At 53.7% G+C, this 17,820-nt stretch overlaps 1 protein-coding gene across 2 annotated transcripts in view; it reads left to right on the forward strand.

The window, feature by feature from the left end:
• Positions 1 to 8,064, forward strand: part of CTNNBL1 (catenin beta like 1) — a 55,250-nt gene extending 47,186 nt beyond the window's left edge. Inside the window, exons 14-16 of one of the 2 annotated variants that reach the window (XM_075721107.1) lie at positions 1,653 to 1,790; positions 2,409 to 2,481; positions 7,835 to 8,064. In XM_075721107.1, the coding sequence (XP_075577222.1) occupies positions 1,653 to 1,790; positions 2,409 to 2,481; positions 7,835 to 7,923 (300 nt within the window). In that variant the 3' untranslated portion in view covers positions 7,924 to 8,064. Of the gene's footprint in view, positions 1 to 1,652; positions 1,791 to 2,408; positions 2,482 to 4,784; positions 4,965 to 7,834 lie in introns of those variants that run through there. The other variant, XM_075721106.1, reaches the window with a different exon arrangement.
• Positions 8,065 to 17,820: the final 9,756 nt, after the last annotated feature.

Genomic DNA, 17,820 nt, shown 5'->3' on the forward strand with positions numbered 1-17,820 from the left:
GATTCAAGCAATTTGGTATGGATGTAGGGTGAGGAAAGTCGCTCCTTGCACAAAATTGGATTTTTCTTTTTACAGGCGAGAGCTTTTGTGCAAGTTTTGCTCAGTCATGCCTGTGCCCATGATTTTGAGACCTGGAGTAAATTACAGTTGCGCAAATGCCGGAGTCTACAGGATCTGATGCTAAAGCATCCTGCAGCGTAGCCAAAGCAGTTGACTTTGTGGCATTGGTAACTAGGCATTGTTTTTTAAACGTAACTTGTTCTTTCATTGGCAAGCTAGGTTTCCAGGAGAGGAAAAGTGTTTCATTAGCCGTGCTTTCCTCTCTTGCTTTCGGAAGGCAGTGGCAAACAGCGGTTACTTCTAAGTCACTTACTCAGATTTCTGTATGGTGAACATCCATTGCACTCTCTCCAGTGAGAAGTGCACAGGGTTAATCTTCCTTCTTGTGCCTAAAAGATGCTACCTGCAATTAGATGTGAGGACTTGGCTTGACAAAACAGGAAAATTTGGTAGCCTAAATCAGCTTTGGCACCGGTGACCTTGCGTGTGTTTACCTGGAGCATGTGCACCCCGAGGAAGCACTTCTTGTTGAGCATTACAGGTACAGTGCTCGCGCTGGTGATGCCTCTAATGAGAAAATATTGCTCCGCTGGTGTGTGCCCACCTGCTAGCCGGCTGCATAATAAATCACACGAGCTGCAGTGAGCTAGCAGGGTCTGACAAGCTGCTTCCTTTATTTAAGAACAAAACCAAAAAACAAACCCCAAAATGCAAAAGGTCACGCATGACATCAGTTATTTTGGCCTGTCGGTCTCCATGAAAATGGATGGCGGGTTCAGTGGTGGATGTGGCCGGCCTTTCTCGGGGGGAAGCTCCTCTGAGCTTATCGCCGGGCTGCTTTTGCCGGTGTTTTGAAGAAGATGCTCTGTCCGAACAAGACAAATGGAATGGCCTCTTGCCTTCTGCCTCTGGCCTCCGTTTGGGCAGGTCTCGCTGGTGAAACACCGTATGTGCAGAGGAAGGACGAACCGTCGGCATTCCCGCGGAAGCCAGTGGTCTTCTGCTAGCAGACCCTGGCTGGGGTTTGGCCCCATCAGTATTCCTAACAAATGAAGCTGGAAGGGCAAGGCTGGGCATGGTGAAGCTGTACTTGTGCAGAATTTTTGGACCTGTTTTCTCATTCATCAGTCGATAATGAAGTTGGAAGCCTGATAGGTCTTTGAGTCTGCTGGAGTCATGTTCTGCACTGCTTAACAGCACCCTCAAATGGCCAGTAAAAGAGCAGGTTTTTTGTTCCATTTTGACAAAGAACTTATAAATAATAGATACATTGGTTTGTTCCATATTCACGGTCTCTAATTGCTCAATTTAGAAATGTAATTTGTATGTTTAAATTAAAATTTTAATTTGCAGATGGACACACTTCACAACCAGCAAAGGCAAAAAACCTTGTTCAAAACTGAATGAAATGTTTTGTGAATTTAAATGAATTATTAAAAGCACTTCTTCCTTGGTGAGAAATACATGGACGTTAACGTTTTGGGGAACAAAGCTTTCTTAAGAAACCGCAAATATCACCAACATTTTGCCACTGCTAATGGGAAGTACTTTGAGAGACAGTCATCACGTTTTTTCTTTGTGTTGCTTTTCAGGACATGGTGCGTCGGGGAGAGATAATAGACGATGACATGGAAGACGAATTCTATCTCCGTCGCCTGGATGCCGGTCTCTTTGTTCTACAGCTCATTTGTTACATCATGGCAGAGATCTGTAATGCCAATGTTCCCCAGGTAAAGCTATATACAAGGTTGGCAGATCATCTGTGTTTCCGTCCGTGATACAAACAAGACTCTAAATCCTTGCAAATACTGCCGCATTGAATAATCTTCTCTTTAATTCCTTTTTTGGGAGGAAACCTCCTGCTTATTGCACTTGTGTCCAGACAGCTTCATCAAGTTACAGCAGTTAGGAGGGCATTAGTGGGTACAGAAGCTGCTCATTGTCACTGAATTCATACAGTCTGCCACGAGCGAGGTCACAGTTTGAGATGGAAAAGCCCTATTTATGCCACTGCTGAGAAAGTAATGGAAGGGGACATTCTCTCAGAAGGTGTCACAAAAGCACGGACTACAGCAGGTGACTTTTCTCGATCCGTGCAAAATACTGCATCTCTGCTGGTGTGAATACATTGGGGTTTGTGAATGTGTTATGTGGTTACTTGTACCTGTGCCACCTGCCTTCCTGAATGTTTCTGAGTAGGTGCTCTGGGACTGTGGACTAGCAGGGCTGAGTTGGGTTTTGTGGTGCTCAAGGTTTCTGCTCTTCCCTCAAAGTGGGAAAAAGTGAGGTTGTGCGTGGCTTTGTGTTGTATTGAAGATTACTTTCTTCTCTTTCCTATCCCCCATCAGATTCGTCAGAGAGTCCATCAGATTCTGAACATGAGAGGCAGCTCCATTAAAATCGTTCGACACATCCTAAAGGGTGAGTTGAGATATTCCTTGCATGTGTCTCATCTCTACCAGGGACAGTTTGGTCATCACTTTGTAGGATGAGCCTTCACATGTAATTGTCTGTGAGTTCATGAGCATCTTCAGGCAGCAGTTGAGCAGTGAGATCTGGGCAGGGCTGGATCTGGGCACCCTGATAAGAGGCATGCTTTACCTTGGAGTTAGGACACTTGCTGCTGTCTGCTCTCATGGAACAGCACGTCACTTCATGCTGCCGTCAGCTACAGACGGGCTGGAACTCGCTGCTGACATTAGCGCTAGAGTAAATATTTAAGGGAAGTGTATATGCATGCTAGAGGGAAGAATAGTGGAGTCTCATCTTTCATTAACATGGCCCTGCACTTTACCATCTGCACCATATTAGTATCCGTGGTGTATTTGTCTTGTTCTTAGTGTCAGATTAATATGGATTATAGCATTAAAGTATCCTCTGTAGCTTTAAAATGTAGCTGTTGTGATTTGCAATCCCAGTTTTAAAGTACTGCTTGTTATTTTTAATGCTTATGTTGAATTAGAGCAATGCTTATTTGAGCTGTTGCTCTCGTCTGTAGCCTGCTGTCCTTCAGCAGAAGCAGCCAGCTGAACTGGGGAGGAGGAGGACGGGACGCGGACTCTCCCCACAGCCCCCTCCGAGGCTTAGCTAGGGCGGCTGCTGATCGGGAGGTGCCGCCTTATTTAGCGGAGGGTTGCGCGGGACGTGTCTGCTCCCGAGGGGCTGTGGTGTTTTCGGTGAGGGGTGAGGAGTCTCTCTCTCTTCTGGAGAGGAAGGAAGGTTGGCAGCATCTCCAGGGGTACTGGGCTGTGGGTTGTGTTGTTTTGATGTCTCTGCTTTCTTTGGGAATAACAATTACGTTCTCCTGGCCTTTTCTCTGTGCCCCCCCTACTCCTCCCAACACTGGCAGGTACTGGCAGCTTTTTTCTTGCAGATCCTGTTGTTTTTCTCCCTTCCCATATGCAGGAAAGAAGGAGATCAGAAGGATGGCTGGTATGACAAAATTAAGAGTGATTTTTCTGACAGCGTGAGATTACCTGCAGCTATAGGCAATCTCTTTGGCCCTTGTCCTTTGCCAGCAAGTGCAAATTAATGCCTGCTGATGAACGGGGGGGACTGGATAGGATGTCTTTCTGCTTTTTATTCTGATACTTGATAATTCCTGCCTCCAGACAGTCCATTTCCATCGTAGGGCATGGCTCGTGTCCGCTTTCAGATTCCTGTGCTTGACCTGGGCCATGGGTGCCAGAGGGATTTGTCTGCACATCTCGCTGTATTTACAAACCTCACGTTCATGTCTTTGGTTTGTCGATTTACATACAAAGCTGAATTGGAGGGCAGCTGCATTAAAATTTCATCTGATTCTTTCTTTCACAAACAGTGACTTGCATTGTGAAACTTCCAGTGGTTTTGTCGTGCCTTGCAAGCTGCGGATCGTACAGCAGGTTCGGTACTCTCAGCAGTAACGCGTCCTCTGCCTGAAGAGGCCACAGATGGCATGTTAATAATACGGGTGATGGATGCAGTATTTGGGGCTCTGTTTTCAGCAATCACCAACTCTTATGCTTGCCAATTTTAGAGATTTTTGCCATCACAATTGTCAATGACCTTAGAAATAAATTTGTTGGTGGGCCCTTGTGAAATACTGCAGCGGGGCCCAGAAGATTCCTGCCAGGTAGGAGCAGCACTGAGCCTATCTGCAGTTTGTGCTGGTGAAATTTAAGTTTTTCCATAGTTACACACCTATGTCCAAACATGTTGTCAGTGTAGATTCACTGCCTTTTAACAGAAGAGACACCACGGACAGTACCTGCCTCTCCGGAGGAGTGGGTTTGGTTGTGGACCCTGGAAGCGTGCCTCCCAGGGGGGCTGGGGGGGATTTCCGAAATTTAATTGGTGTCTGAACTGTAGGACACTCTATCCCAAATGACTGAGAGGTTGGGAGCCTTGAGCCTTGGCTGAAACGTTTCCAGGCCACTTTCCAACTTACTCTCAGGACAAATGAGGGCTGGTTTATTTTTACTTTTCCTTCAGTGTTTTGCTCTTGTTCAGTTTTTATTTTCTATTTTTGCATACTAATTAGGTGCTTGGTTTTTAGTTTGATTTTTATGGCCTACATATTCTCCATGTTTCTCTGGCAACCTGACAGCTGATGGATCCCTTGGGGTTGCTCAGAATTACTTACGATGCAAGCGAGGAAGCAAGACTGTTTTCTTATGGTAGGGCTTTCAAAGGGGAGGAGTGGGCAGGGAATAACTGAAGGCTCATTAAATGCATTTCCGCAGGCTGACCAGTCCTCCCACAGTTCCTTTTTCTTGAAGATCAAGCATTACTTGCAACGGGACAGTTAGTTTATCCTTTGGAAGAGAATGACTGGATGGTGCATGTGCACCTTGGCTGGGAGGATGCTTTTGGGGTGGAGACTGCTCTTCGTGACAGCAAGTGGCGTCTGTATCTTGGGGCAGTTCTGGGTCTCCATCTCTCCCATCGGGAATGGAGGCACAGACCTCTCTAAATAGCGGTACTCGGCCCTGGAACGGGAGAGCGTGCTGTTCCTTACGGTCCGGAGAGGCCAGCCCTTGGTGCCGCTCCCGTTGCTGGAGCCTGCAGGAGCTGAGGTGCAGAGGTCCCTCCCCGGTGGTACCGGCGGGCGATGCCTGGTTGGACATCTGCTCTCAGGGAGGGCGATGGGCACATCAGGGAGCCGGCAGGCTGGAATGCCTATTGAATGTTATAAACCAAGCCTCTTAGCCTGGGTAATCAAAACCAGAATGTAGGTATGTTATGAGAACTGTGCTGAACTTGGCCTGTGGTCCCTCAGTATGTGCAGGCTTTATAGCTTCCAATATCCATTACAAGCTTCAATATTTCCCTATTGATTTTCACTGTTCTGTAACCATTGTATTTTGTCTAATGAAGCAGAAACCAATCTTAGGTCCTTTCCCTTTGTGTAGCTACAGCAATGTGTAAGCTCTGTTTAACTGTTGGCAGGGGGAGCTTACATTTGATTTTTTTTTTTTTCTGTCTCACTGAAGTGGTGGAATTTTAAATAAAAAAGTAAACACATAAAACCTCGATGGGAGATTTTTTTTTTTAAGCCTGGTTCTGGGGATTTTATCTGTTCTCTTCAAATTAGCATTAGCAACTGTTGGTAACCCAGTAAACAGTCTGCCTTTGGAGTCACTGGGATTTTAGTCTTACAAAGCCTAAATATTTAGAAGGAAAAATGCTGAGCTTTTGGGCAAGATTAGAGGAATTTGTGGCTTGCTTTTGTCTGAGTGATCTCACTGGGACAATAGAAGGGCAGTGTCATTAGTGGCACTCTGCAGTTTCCCTGCTTGAGTTGTATGTTCAAGTACTCTGGCAGTCCTTAAAGCTAAAACCGGAGCTGGGCCACGAGCCCGCTGCCTGCGGTGCCGATGCTTTGAGCGCGGAGCTCTGCCTGCAGCCGGGGCCGACCTGGGCTGCCCCAGCGCTGTGCCAGGCTCAGAGACCTCATCCGTCCCTCCGTGGGTATCCTGAGCTGTCGAGTAGCGGCAGGCAGGGAAGTGTTGCCCTTGGGCTGCAATAAACACAGGCAATTGCAGTTGCTGCATCTGTTTCAGAGGCACTTACTCTGACAAAGCACGGAAAGGGCTGCTTGGGGACAGAGCCTGCTCCTCCGCGAGCTCCCCGCGGGGGCACGGCTGCTGACAGAAAGCTTTAGTGCTGCCCGAAGGGGACAGGGGAACCTGAGCTAAATGTGGGCCTTAGCTGGTGCTTTCTCCTGGGAAGGTAACCCCGTCTCTGCCGCAGCAGGGCTTAGCTCCTGCCAGAAGCGGGTGGCAGGTTTTGCTCCCCGGGCGCAGCGGCGCAGCCCTTTGCTAAAGCGTGCAGACCGCAGCAGAGCTGACGCCGGGCTGCCGGGGCCTTGCCCGTATGCAATTAGCCAATACGTAGGCAGCTACCACAAATCTATTAGCTTGCTGCTGTCTTCGTTAAGTGCGCTGGAGAGCTTCTCCTCCATCTGAGGGAAGAGTTCCCTGTGCTGGTCCCCCTTCTCCAGGACAGCGAGGAGGTCAGGTTCACTTGCAGCAAACCTCAGCGTTACCTGCCTGCTCTTGTTACAGGTACTGTAGCAGTTTATAAATATTAAAAGGATTTCTCCCAGAGGCCCTGGCAAAGAACTCTGCTTCTTGTACACGGAGAGAGAGTGCACGCAGGAGGGAAGACTCCCATATCAGCTAACTTCTCCCTGTCCTCGCTCTTTTCAGTGCTCTTATAATAAAGGCTTTGATGGAGCTCAGAAGCATGTAGCGGCGCTGAACGTATAAATATTAAAGCAAACTTTCTACAGCAACTTACCATTCAGATGCTGAATACAAGCTGTTCTGTTTGTTTAGGAAGAAGGGAAAGAATGCGAGAAGGCGGAGGCTGGGAAACACTGTCTAACCAGGCAGTCTGCTCCTGATTTACTAAGATTTGTTCAGCTCCTTGCTTTTGCAGCTCCAAACCTGCTTTTCATTTTTTCTTTTTAAACCATCTTTGAATATGCAGGTTCTGGTGGCAGGAGGAGGGAGCTGGTAGGGGCATGAGAGCTGCCAGCTTTAAATCGAATGTCAGGAAGGAGAGCTGCAGATGAAGTTTTTGGTTCTGTGGTGTTTGGCTGTGTGCATGGATGGGCAAGACCTTGGTCAGGGTCTGGTATCCTCTGTCTGAAGACAAGGAATTTGTAGTTAGATTTGAACTGGTGTGTTTTCTTCCCTATGGGTTAAAAGCACTTGTAGATTGGGGAATTGGTCTCCGCTTGACAAAAATCCTCATTTGGGATGCTTGGACAACAAACAGGTTAAACCCAGGGTTAGGAATGTTTAGCAGTTGTGTAGCAGCCCCTGACCTTCCCTGATGATACTCGGCATTGAAAGGGACTGGGAAAGCTGGTGTTGTCCAGGACTGGTTTAAATTTCTTGGGCTGAGAGAGGCCAGCTGTTGGGATAACAGAGGAGTTGGGAAGAACACCTGGCTTCTAAATGGTTAGAGCCAGGGAACGGGTACTGCCTCGGGGTGCTAGTGTCTGCTTGGGCTTGTGCTGCTTAGTGACGAGAGCAGGACGTTCCTGCTACGGTCTCCGTTTGCTACAAAAGCTTTTAAAGAGGGGTTGGTAGGTGTCCATGGTGCAAAGCTTTAACCCTGGGGATGGGGAGAAAAACCATCAATGCTCCTTGCATAAATTCCCATTCCGTTGTTTGCAGTGGATGCAGATTTAGATTCTGCTGTGGTATCTGCAAGAGAAGGTGCCCATCGCTCGTTAGTATCTCACTCAAAGCCTGTTGTCTGTCTGCTTTCTCCCCCACAGAGTACGCGGAGAACATCGGGGATGGGAAGAACCAGGAGTTTCGGGAGAGCGAGCAGAAGCGGATCCTGGATCTGCTGGAGAATTTCTGAGGACTCGGGGGCCAAATTCTGTGTCTGCCCACAAGGACACGGCATCTGGTTCTCCCTCCTTCTGCTGCCCTCCTCCAGCCTTGATTGCACGATAAAAGTCATGTTTCTATGAAACTGCTTCTGAATGGGATTTTGGAGATATTAAAGATAGTTTGCTTTCTTTTTTTTTTTTTAAATTCCTTGTTTGTTATTTAAGTAGTCTGCTGTGAGTGGGATTGCAGCCGCATACCTTGCGTTAGGGCAGCTCTAGATTTCCACCCCAACCCCAAATCAAACTGCGGCAATCAGTGTGAAACAATGCAACAGTAAAGGCATTAGAGGGAGGATAGAGAGGAAGCCCAGATAGCTCAGAGATTGTTAGCGAGTTATTCTAGCCTGATACGTTAATGAAAACGTACAACGCGCTGCACTGACCTAAACTGGGGAGGCTGAGGCATTGGTGTGTGTCTGGTTCAACTGTTCTGCAGTGGCAGAGGGAAACCAGGAATCAACCACGTTAGCCATTCCTGCTAAATCTTCCCAAAGGTGAGTCAGAATCAAAGGCAAACTTTGGCAGGAGCCAGTCGGCCGTCACCCCTCCTGAAAGGGATGTCGGAGTGAGCCTGTCCAGGTTATACTCAAAACCAAGAGGGGATGTAAGCAATCAATAAAATGCCCAAATTCCACTGATGCCCTTTAGGTCTTGGCTGTGCTTGTTCTGTAGAAAATCAGTATTCTGATTCTTGAACTGGGAGTCTGGCTTTTTATAGCAGCAATAAGTTCACCAATAGGAGAGGGAAAACCCCACTCCTGCAGCCTTTTGCAGGAGCGCTCTGGGAGCTGCAGCAAGACCAAGTGATTTGCCTCTGACCGACTTACTGATTGCGGTGGAACAGACCGCAGCTCATTTTTCTGTTACCCTTCTGCACTTGCAGTGTAATTTCAGATGTCAGCGTGCCAAACCCCACTGCTTCTCCGAGCAGTGACTCCCAGCTGGGACAAGAAGGAGCTGAGAATATTTTCCCGCATCCTCTTTTCTTCTGCTAAAGTTAATGACTGTCATCGCAAAACATCGCAGCTCCAGCAAGCTGGGCCTTGCCTAATTTAGAGAGATTTGCATGCTGGCAGCATTCATTTTTTATCTCCAAGAAAAATGCATTGTCAGGGAAGCTTAAAGGCTTCCTTCAATCATGACTGCGTAGGCTCTGCTGGCCTGGGTGCTATCAAACACTGTTATTCAGGGGATCAACATGGAAGTCATGGTTTCAGCAGCCACAAAAAGCTGCAAAAATACATCTCTGGTGCAGAACTTGTTTGAATTCCTCGTTTCTTTCTTCTATTTTCAACCCACTTTCTTAAAGGTGTTTTTTCCTTAATCTTTCAGATGTGTTTAGTTTTTTTACTTTGCTTGAGTCTGGGAATTGTTCCCTTTCCACACCACAGGCAGTGGATTTGTGGGCAAAGCTGCTCTCTGGTTTTCCTCCTGGCAGATGATCTGCTGTGTCCCGTCTCGTGAGAAGCCGAGGAGAAAGGGAGGAGGTGTGAGGAAGGAGGTTTGAGGCAGAGCAGAGGGGAACTTAATGAACGTGAAACAGCTTTGACTGAAAAGTAGTGGCCGTGTATCTGGCGGGGAAGAGGGCAGGGAGGATCTTGAAAATAGTACTATAAACTGCTTGAGTGCAAGGTAAGGGTTTGGTTTTTTTTTTTTTAAAATCTAAATGTACCGTCTTTAATCCAATTTCACTCGATTTGCTGCACACGTGCGCATGTGTGTGGTCATTTCGGTGCACGGTTAGTGAGCTGGTGCGCGTGTGCGGTGCACGATCGCGGCTCTGAGTCGGCTCCTCTCAGATGGGGAAAATCTCCAGCGGCGTCTGGCGGCAGCGAAAACCCCTCTCCCGTGTTGCTGCTTCGGCTGGGCTTCTGCTTTCAGAAAGCAAATTTCTCCTCCTCTACCATTTCCATTCTAGATGCGTTAGCTGGGTTACCAAACATGGAGACTCTGGGCTGGAAATCATTCCCTGCTCTGATGGCTGGCCGGCTCGCTTTCCGGGAGCGGTGCTGCTGGAGGGAGCTCAGGCTGCTCGTAATGAATGTTCCTCTTGTATAAGACAGCTTTTCTTTGACTGGGGTTTTTTTTTTCCCTTTTTGTAATTTGTTAGCTCTTCAAAGCGCTTCCCCAAATCCTTTAAGTCCCTGGGTAGTTCACTGAGAGAATCGGCACTGAGGCAGTGGTGGTTTAACGTGGCGCGTCCCCCGCGGTGGCGCGGGGTGCTGCTGCTTCGGCTGGGCTGAGCGCCGCTCTTGGAGCGGGCGTGCGCGCTAGGGACGAGCCCGAGCTTTAACGACTCTCGCCGGGCTGTTTCAGGGTACTTTTCCTCTGGGTTTTTTCACTTGCTCGGTGTCGGTGGCTGCCGCGGTGGGTTGTGCCAGCGGACGCTTGCTGTGAGTATTCGCGCCAAGGGGCGGGGTGGAAGAACCCAAGGCTTCGTGCCGCGGCGTGTGGGTTCGCTGGACGGCTGCGATGGCAGCGGCAGCTCCTGTGCTGGTGGACGGGCTGGCCTTGGGAGAAGGAACACTGCGGAGGAGCGTTTTCACTTTTTTCCTTCCTGAGCCGAAGGAGATATTTGTGGGGATTAAAAAAAGGTAAAATGCCCGTGCCTACCTGAGCACAGCCCAACCATCGCGTGCGTCTGTGATAGATAAGGATGCTCCAGATGTTGCTGAGGAATTAGCACAGAGCTTGTTATTGCAAGTCAGGCTTTTACAAGATGGATGATGAATTATTCTCTCCTCCTAATTTCCAAACTCTTTCAGAGGAAGGAACCCCACTGCAGAGAAGTCAGGATCCTCTGCCTGGCAGTCCCGGTGCACCGGAGGGACTGAAGGCAGCTCCCTGCCCCGTCTGGGACGTATGAAACCCGTTATCTGTACAAAACCCTGGTAAAGCATAAAAACCCCCTTTGGCATCCCCAGGGCCCGATGGGTGTTGGTGAGCGGGGGTGCTGCGTCGGGGTCTGGCTCTCCAGCCTCCCAGGCCGGCACGGGCGGGCGATCGGAGCCCCCCGCTCCCAGCGCCGTCCCTATCCACGGCTGGGAGATGGGCTTGGAGAAATCCCTGCTCCGTAAATGTTTTTAGCAGGTAAATAACGAAATTTGGTGAGGAGAGGGAGGTGCACTGGAAAAGGGTGATGACCAATTTTAAAATTTATTTTAATTTTAATTTTTATTTAAATTTTTTTAATTTTAAAATTAATTTTAAAATTTTAATTTATTACTCGTGATCTTGGTTCGGGCCTGGGGGAGCGGAGCTGCTCTCTCAGAAGCAGGTTTTATCCGTGGGGCGCCTGGGGCAGGGAGGGTGCTTCGTGCCTCTCCTGCGGTCGGGGGAGCCTTCGGCACCCGGCACCGCCGTGCACCTCTGCCCCAACCGGGAGCACCGCTGCCGGGCGACGCCGGATCCCCTGCCTTGGTCCTTGGCATGGGCTGGGTGCCCACCTGGGCCCGCTGTTATTAATTAAGATAATTATTCAGCTTAATGTGCTGCTGCAGGCCAGCGCATTTCTGCTGTAACGCTGAGCAGTGCGGAAAAGCCTTGGAGGTGTGAGGACGGGCGCCGTGAGCCTTGGCAGCTGTGGAGAATGTTGTTGCTGTAATTGGGGGAGGATTAAAGGGTTGAGCTAATAACAGTGCATTTTCCTAATGGGCATTTGTAGGTTGTGGACAGTGGGGTTTGTTCCCTGCTTTAACCCCTTCTGATTTTTTTGACCCTGAGTTTCAGTCCAGGGGAGCAGCAGCATCACTTGGATTTTGGGCTAAATGTTTTTTGGGAGCGGGGCGAGGGAGCGGCGCAGACCCCAGGCAGCGCCCGGCGGGCTCCGAGCTGCTGGAGGCAATGGCGGGGACATCTCGCGAGGCGACAGGAACCGGGTGGCTTTGGTTCATCGGTGAGCCCTCGGCACGTCAAGCCACGCGTTCCCTCCCCTGCCCGCTCCGAGGCGGCCGTGTGCCGGCGGCGCCGCGTGGGACACGAGGCAGCCCCGAGGGCTCGGGGCGGTGGGACAGCTCGCGCTCGGGAGAGGCTGAAGCCTTCCCAAGGCAGGGATGGCCGGGGCGCGGCTGGGAAGAGCCCCGATGGGCGCTTTGGGCAGGACGCGGGGCTGATGCACCCGCTGCCGCCCGTGCTCTGCGTGCCGGGCTGGGCTGCGGCGCGGAGGCAGCGGAGCGTGCGGGGAGAGAGACCAATATTCGTCGCACCTCTCGTTGGGTCATGTTTTCTTGTCTCTGATTGTAAACAGATTTGACTAAAGAGGTAAATTAGAAGTTAATTAGAGGGAACATGATTGATGAGGCACTCTGGTGATGGGGAGGTAGGAAACTTGCACTGAGAGAAAGGAGAGGGGAGGGCGTTGTGCAGCAGGAGTCACCCTTTGCCCCCAGTGCTCCCCAGTGCTCCCCAGTGCTCCCCAGTGCTCCCCAGTGCTCCCCAGTGCCCTTTGCCCCAGTGCTCCCCAGTGCTCCCCAGTGCTCCCCAGTGCTCCCCAGTGCTCCCCAGTGCTCCCCAGTGCCCTTTGCCCCAGTGCTCCCCCTTCCTGCCGCAGCGGGGCCCCGGGACGCGGTGTGGGGATCTGCTCCCCCCGGGAAGCTGCTTCAGGAGGGGATGCGAGCCCGTCACCTGGCATCTGGGCTCTGCCAGGGCGCTGAGCCGGGTCGCGATCCGGGTGCACGAGGCTGCTGAGCGCTAGTGGAGGATTTGGAACGCGGGAGAGCAGCGAGGGCCGGGGGAGAGGCTGTCCCCAGTTTGCAGGGCCATCGGCCTCCTCTGCGCTCCGTGCGGGGTTTGCCCAGGCCGGGTCCGGGCTCGGCTGGGGCTGGGGCGAGTCCTGGGGAGCCGGCGCGGGGAGGGACGGCGGAGGGATGGTTCCACCAGCCCCGTGGTGCGGAACGGGGTGGGAGCCCCAGTGCAGGCGGCCGGCGGCGCCGGGGAAGGCGTCAGACCCCAGCTGCAGAAGCGCTGGGTTCCTCGCGGCGGGAGCCGGCGGCACTTCCCGGCGGCCGCAGGAGACCGGCACCGTCCTTGCCGCGTGTCTGAATCCATCTTCAGCTCCGCTGCCGGCTGAGCCTCTCTAAATGGGGAGAAATGAGTGCAAATCATGACTGAGGAATATCTCTTGGCATCCCGGCAGAGAGACCCAGGCTGCACTGAATACGAGACACTGTCAAAATAGGGAAACAAACCTTCAGCAGCACAAATCAGTCACTTTACCTATTGATTTTTTTTTTTTTTTTTAAATAATTTCTTTCTTTTAAGACCTGGGTTTTAGGGAAGGCTTTTCTCACATGGCAGTAAATAATTTGGAGGGGGAAGGGGTGGTTGGTTTGGGGTTTTGTTGTTGTGGGTTTGGTTTTGGGTTGATTTTTTTTTTTTTTTAAACATTTGATTTCTTTGGTCCTTAAAACAATGGTTTGGAAAGAGGGAACTGCTGCCACAATGATTGACACCTGTGACAGCACTTCTCTCCGTCGGGAACCTGATGGTGGGTTCTGCGAAGGAGGAAGGAGTTAATGGACTGGAAATGGGCATGAATTGTTCTCCGAAGAAATAATTCTTTTCAAGTAATTTTCTTCTGAATTTTATGCTTTGGATAAGCTTGCCCTGCGCGGGGGTGGCTCTGGGCAGAGCCCTGTGACTCCCGAAGCCCTTACGCGGTGGTGGAGGATCCCACCGCCTTCCCCCGCGCTGCGCCGGGACCCCCGGGGCTTCCCGGAGCCGGGCAGGGGGACGGAGCCGACGCGTTTCCGTGCCCCAGGGACGCTCTGGCCCCGGTGCTCTCCCAGCTGGGTCGTGCCGCCGGGAAGGGCTGTGCCGGTAGTGGCACAAGGAGCCCGCGGCGGTGCTGGAGGCTGAACCCGGCGGCTGCTGTGTCTGGGCAGGGTTCCCTCCATACCCAAAGCCCTCTCCCGGGCCTGCCTCCCTGCGTGATTTGATTTAATTTTTATTATTTGCTTGTTGTTCCGGTGTGGTCGGGCTGTGTTTGCTCACCTGAGCTCCCACCCCGCTGCCTCCCTGGCTGCTTCTCTACGTCGGGGGTTTCCGAACGGGCGCTGTCTCCGTGGCTTATTGCGCCCGGGATGATTTGTGGCGGAGAAGGTTGTAGTGTTGGATGTCGGTAGCGTTGTTTTCCTGCAGCGCACGCAGACCTTTGCAAATAATCTAATAATGCAGGAATGTCAAACTTCAGCCGTGGAAGGAAATCCTTTTATACAGGGATTGTCAAGTCTCTAAACAAGTATCAGAAATGAGCTCGTATCAATGTGGAGGGTGTTTATTCTGCCCGTCAGAGAGATGAACAACCCAATCCACTCTCCCAGGCGGCCGCGGGCTCGAGCGTTGGCTCACGGACCTCGGGAGAGCTCCGAGCCCGGCCCTGCAGCTCATGGGGCTGGGGGTGCAGGACTGGCCGCCCTCGGGGAGCGGCGGGGGCGAGAGCAGCGGCGGGCAGGCAGCGGGGGCCGGAGGGCAAACATCCCGCCGAGCCCCCGAGCAGGGGTGCTGCGCCTTGGGGTGCCCCCGCACGAGCCCTTAGAAAGGTGAATTTCGAAATAATGCACAAGGCAAGCCTCAGCGCTTCAGTAGCCGTGGGGGTTTTTTTGGTTGGTTGTTGGTTTTTTCCTTCCTTAAGGAAAGCCTTAAGCTGAAGATGCAGTTGCTGGGTAGCTCTGCTGCCGAAAGAAAGCGCGGGGTCTGGATTGCGTCAGAAGGAACATGAGCGGCACTTCCTTGCCCGCAGGAAGGACTGACCCCATCTCGCCTTGGTGCTGGGGGTTCCTGGGGAGTGCTGGGCCAGGGCTGCGCCCCGGCGAGGGGATCCTCCCGCCTGCCCCGGGGATCTGGGTCCTCCCGGGGCCCGGTCAGGGCGATCCCCTGGGAGGTGCCACTGATGTGGCTGGGCCCCCCCTTGCAACCTCTCCTCCAGCTCTTCGGAGCTTCACTGCAACCTGCAGCGCCGCGGGCTCGCCTTTGCTGCCCAGCAGATGGGCATCGCAGGGAAAGCATGGGCGCGTGAGCTGCGATCGCGGCGGATGCGGTGCCGCCGGGGTCTTTCTGGTGTTGCTGCGTGGAAACGGCCGCTGGATTCCCCCCCTCTTGCAGATGCCGATCCTGAGCAGAACCAACGGCACAAGCGAAATGAAGCGGTCGGCAGAAAACCCGGCGCTAACGGAGATAAGGAACGTTTCATCCTTGAGAGCGAGTCCCCGGGCACATTCGGCTGGAACAGGAGCCCTGCAAGGGAGGTGCCAGCTATGTCAGAGCAATAGCGAGTGTGCAGATAAGGGACCTCGTTACGCGGCGAGCGCCGGCGTCTCTCTGGTCCGGGAGCTGCTGGCTCTGCTCTCGCTTCTGTGTGCGAGCGACCTTCCCTCCTATCCCTGTCAGACACACAGGGGTTCATCAGGGCTGCGTGGCTGCAACAGCAGACAGCATCTGCTCTGGGCCTTTTCACTGGTGAATTAAAATTGAGGAGGAAAATGAAACGTTCCAAGTGCGCCCGAGACGCGCGGGTGCTTGGCTCTTCCCCTTCCCCGCCTGCTCGGTGTCCATTTGTCATCCCGCTCTGGTGGCAGAAAATCAGCTGGAAATGGGACTTAATTCAGGCTCTGTACCTGGAGGTGTTCCCAGCTCCAAGAGGAATTTATGCTCTCTTTGCTTCCTCGGGGCGTGATTTAAATCTCCCTGAAGACCCCGGCAGGTTTCAGCCCTCGAGTGCAGCCCCGCAGCCTCAGCGCTCGCTGTCCTGCCCGGCTGGGGGGGCCGTGCCGCCCCTCGGGACGGGGGCGCGGGAGCTGGGCTCGGGACGGGGACCCGTGCCCGGGACACACGGTCCCCGCTGGGTGACACCCCTGGCTCCGGCCGCACCCGCGGGTGGGTGCTTCGCAAAGTGGGGGTGTCGGGTCTGAGGGGGTACCGTCTGTAGGCACCGTTTCAGCCTGGGCCCGTGCAGGTCCCCAGGGACCCCAGGGCACGCAGCGGCCGCGAGAGCGTGCTGCCCGAACCGCGGGGCTCGCTCGTGCTTGGCCTTCGCTGCTCTTTCCTGCTGCAGCTGACCCTGTACCTGAGCCCCGTGTTTTGGTGCACGCGTGTTTTGGTGCACGCGTGCCTCTGGGCGATCGGATGCTTTTCCTTCGCTCAGGATCCAGCCCGGAGCCGCTCCCCGGAGGCAGCTGTAGTTGCTCGCTGGTCCCGGCCGGGGGGGCCGCGCTCCACCATCGCGGGGGGGCGGCTGGAGCCCGCTGCGGCCCACGGCAAGGGTCTCTGTGCTCAGAGCACGGAGCCCATCCCTGGGACCCCGCTGCGATGGTTGGGTGCGGGGGCTGCCCCCCCCGGGCGCAGCGGCTGGTGCCTCCCAAGCTCCTCCAGCATCCTCCCGCTCCTTCCCAGTGCCGAGTGCCTGCCGCCGGCTTCCGGGAGCTTTCCCTTGGGAAGCCCGGAGCCCTTCACTGCTGTCCGAAAGTGGGACCCTCTGAACCCAACCAGCCACGGCCGCCGGGCGCCCGGGTCCCCCATTACCGCTGCTCCCTCCTTCCCGCAGCTTTTAACGATAGAGGGAGTAATGAACTTGGGCAGAGATCAATGCTCTCTGCTCTGATCCGGGCTTTATTCTGACATGCGGAAAACACCGCAGCAGCTAGAACTTTTTTAAAACTATTGATTTGTAACGCAGGTACGAGACGGTGCGGCTCCAGCAGTCGTGCGCGGGGCCCTCCCCCAGTCGGGGGACCCTGCCTCGCGGGGCGGTGGTGTGAAAAATGCTCCTGCTCTTTCTGCTGGAGGAACCCTGGTGAGGGAAGGGCGAAGAAATACAGTTTGCATTTTCAAGTCCAGTTTAAAGAATCTCTTTGTAGCAAGCATCTGTCATCTCATGGCAGAAAACACCTGAAATAATCTGATTTTTACCGTTTAGCTAGAGAGCAAATATCCTTCAGATTGCTATGTAGCGCACAGATAATATCGGGTGAGTGAAGTCTGCATCTGTGCCTCCCCTTCAGCGATGAAGCTTGGTGTTTAGGGTGGAGATACGCTGCCTCCAGGCTCCTTTTTATGTTTTTAGACTTTTCGAAATAGCTGTATAAACCGCATAGGTCACGGCGCCACGGTTCCGACCTGCTGCAAGGCGCGGGTTTGGGCAGGCGCTGGCGGTGGCACCGGATTTGGCCTCGAGCTTCACGCAGCCGAAGGCAGATCGGGATCTCGCCCTGTGCGCTCAACGCTGCTTGCGGCAGAGGCGTTGCCGTTCCCAGCCTGGCAGGGGGGTGTGCGGAGCCCCCTTCCCCCTGCCGGGAGGGCTGATTTTGGGAGCTCCCTGCCTGGTTGCGCTGCGCTGGCCAGGCCCCGGGGGCGGCTCTGAGCCCACGCCTGCCCAGGCCCCGGGATTTTCATTTTGAGACGGATGTGGGGCAGCGATCCCCGGCACACGCGGGGGGGTTGCACCTTTGCTCGTCCCTTAACGTTTAAAAACCGGGAGCCGGACCCCAGCCACGTCCGTGTGGCGGGGGGGGGTGGGTGTCCCGGCTCCCGTCCCCGCTCCCGGGGCTGCAGCGGGGAGCAGGCGAGGGTGCAGGAGCCGCGCACCCCCCCGAGTGCCCCAGCATCTCCCTTGCGTGGGAGCCGTGGCTTTCCCGGGGGGGTCACGGGCGTCCACCGGCCCCGCTTCCCGCGCCGCCCGGGGGGTGAAACGGGGGCGGTGGGCACCGCATCCCCCGGGAATCGCCTCACGGGCACCGCATCCCCCGGGAATGCCCCCACGGGCACCGCATCCCACGGGCACCGCATCCCACGGGCACCGCACCCCCCCGCAGGTGCCCCGGCCGCGGCGGGCGCTGTCCCGGGTGCTGAAGCCGGGACCGGCGGTGCCCGGG

The sequence above is a fragment of the Pelecanus crispus genome, chromosome 14 (genome assembly GCF_030463565.1).
Source record: "Pelecanus crispus isolate bPelCri1 chromosome 14, bPelCri1.pri, whole genome shotgun sequence".
NCBI lineage: Eukaryota > Metazoa > Chordata > Aves > Pelecaniformes > Pelecanidae > Pelecanus > Pelecanus crispus.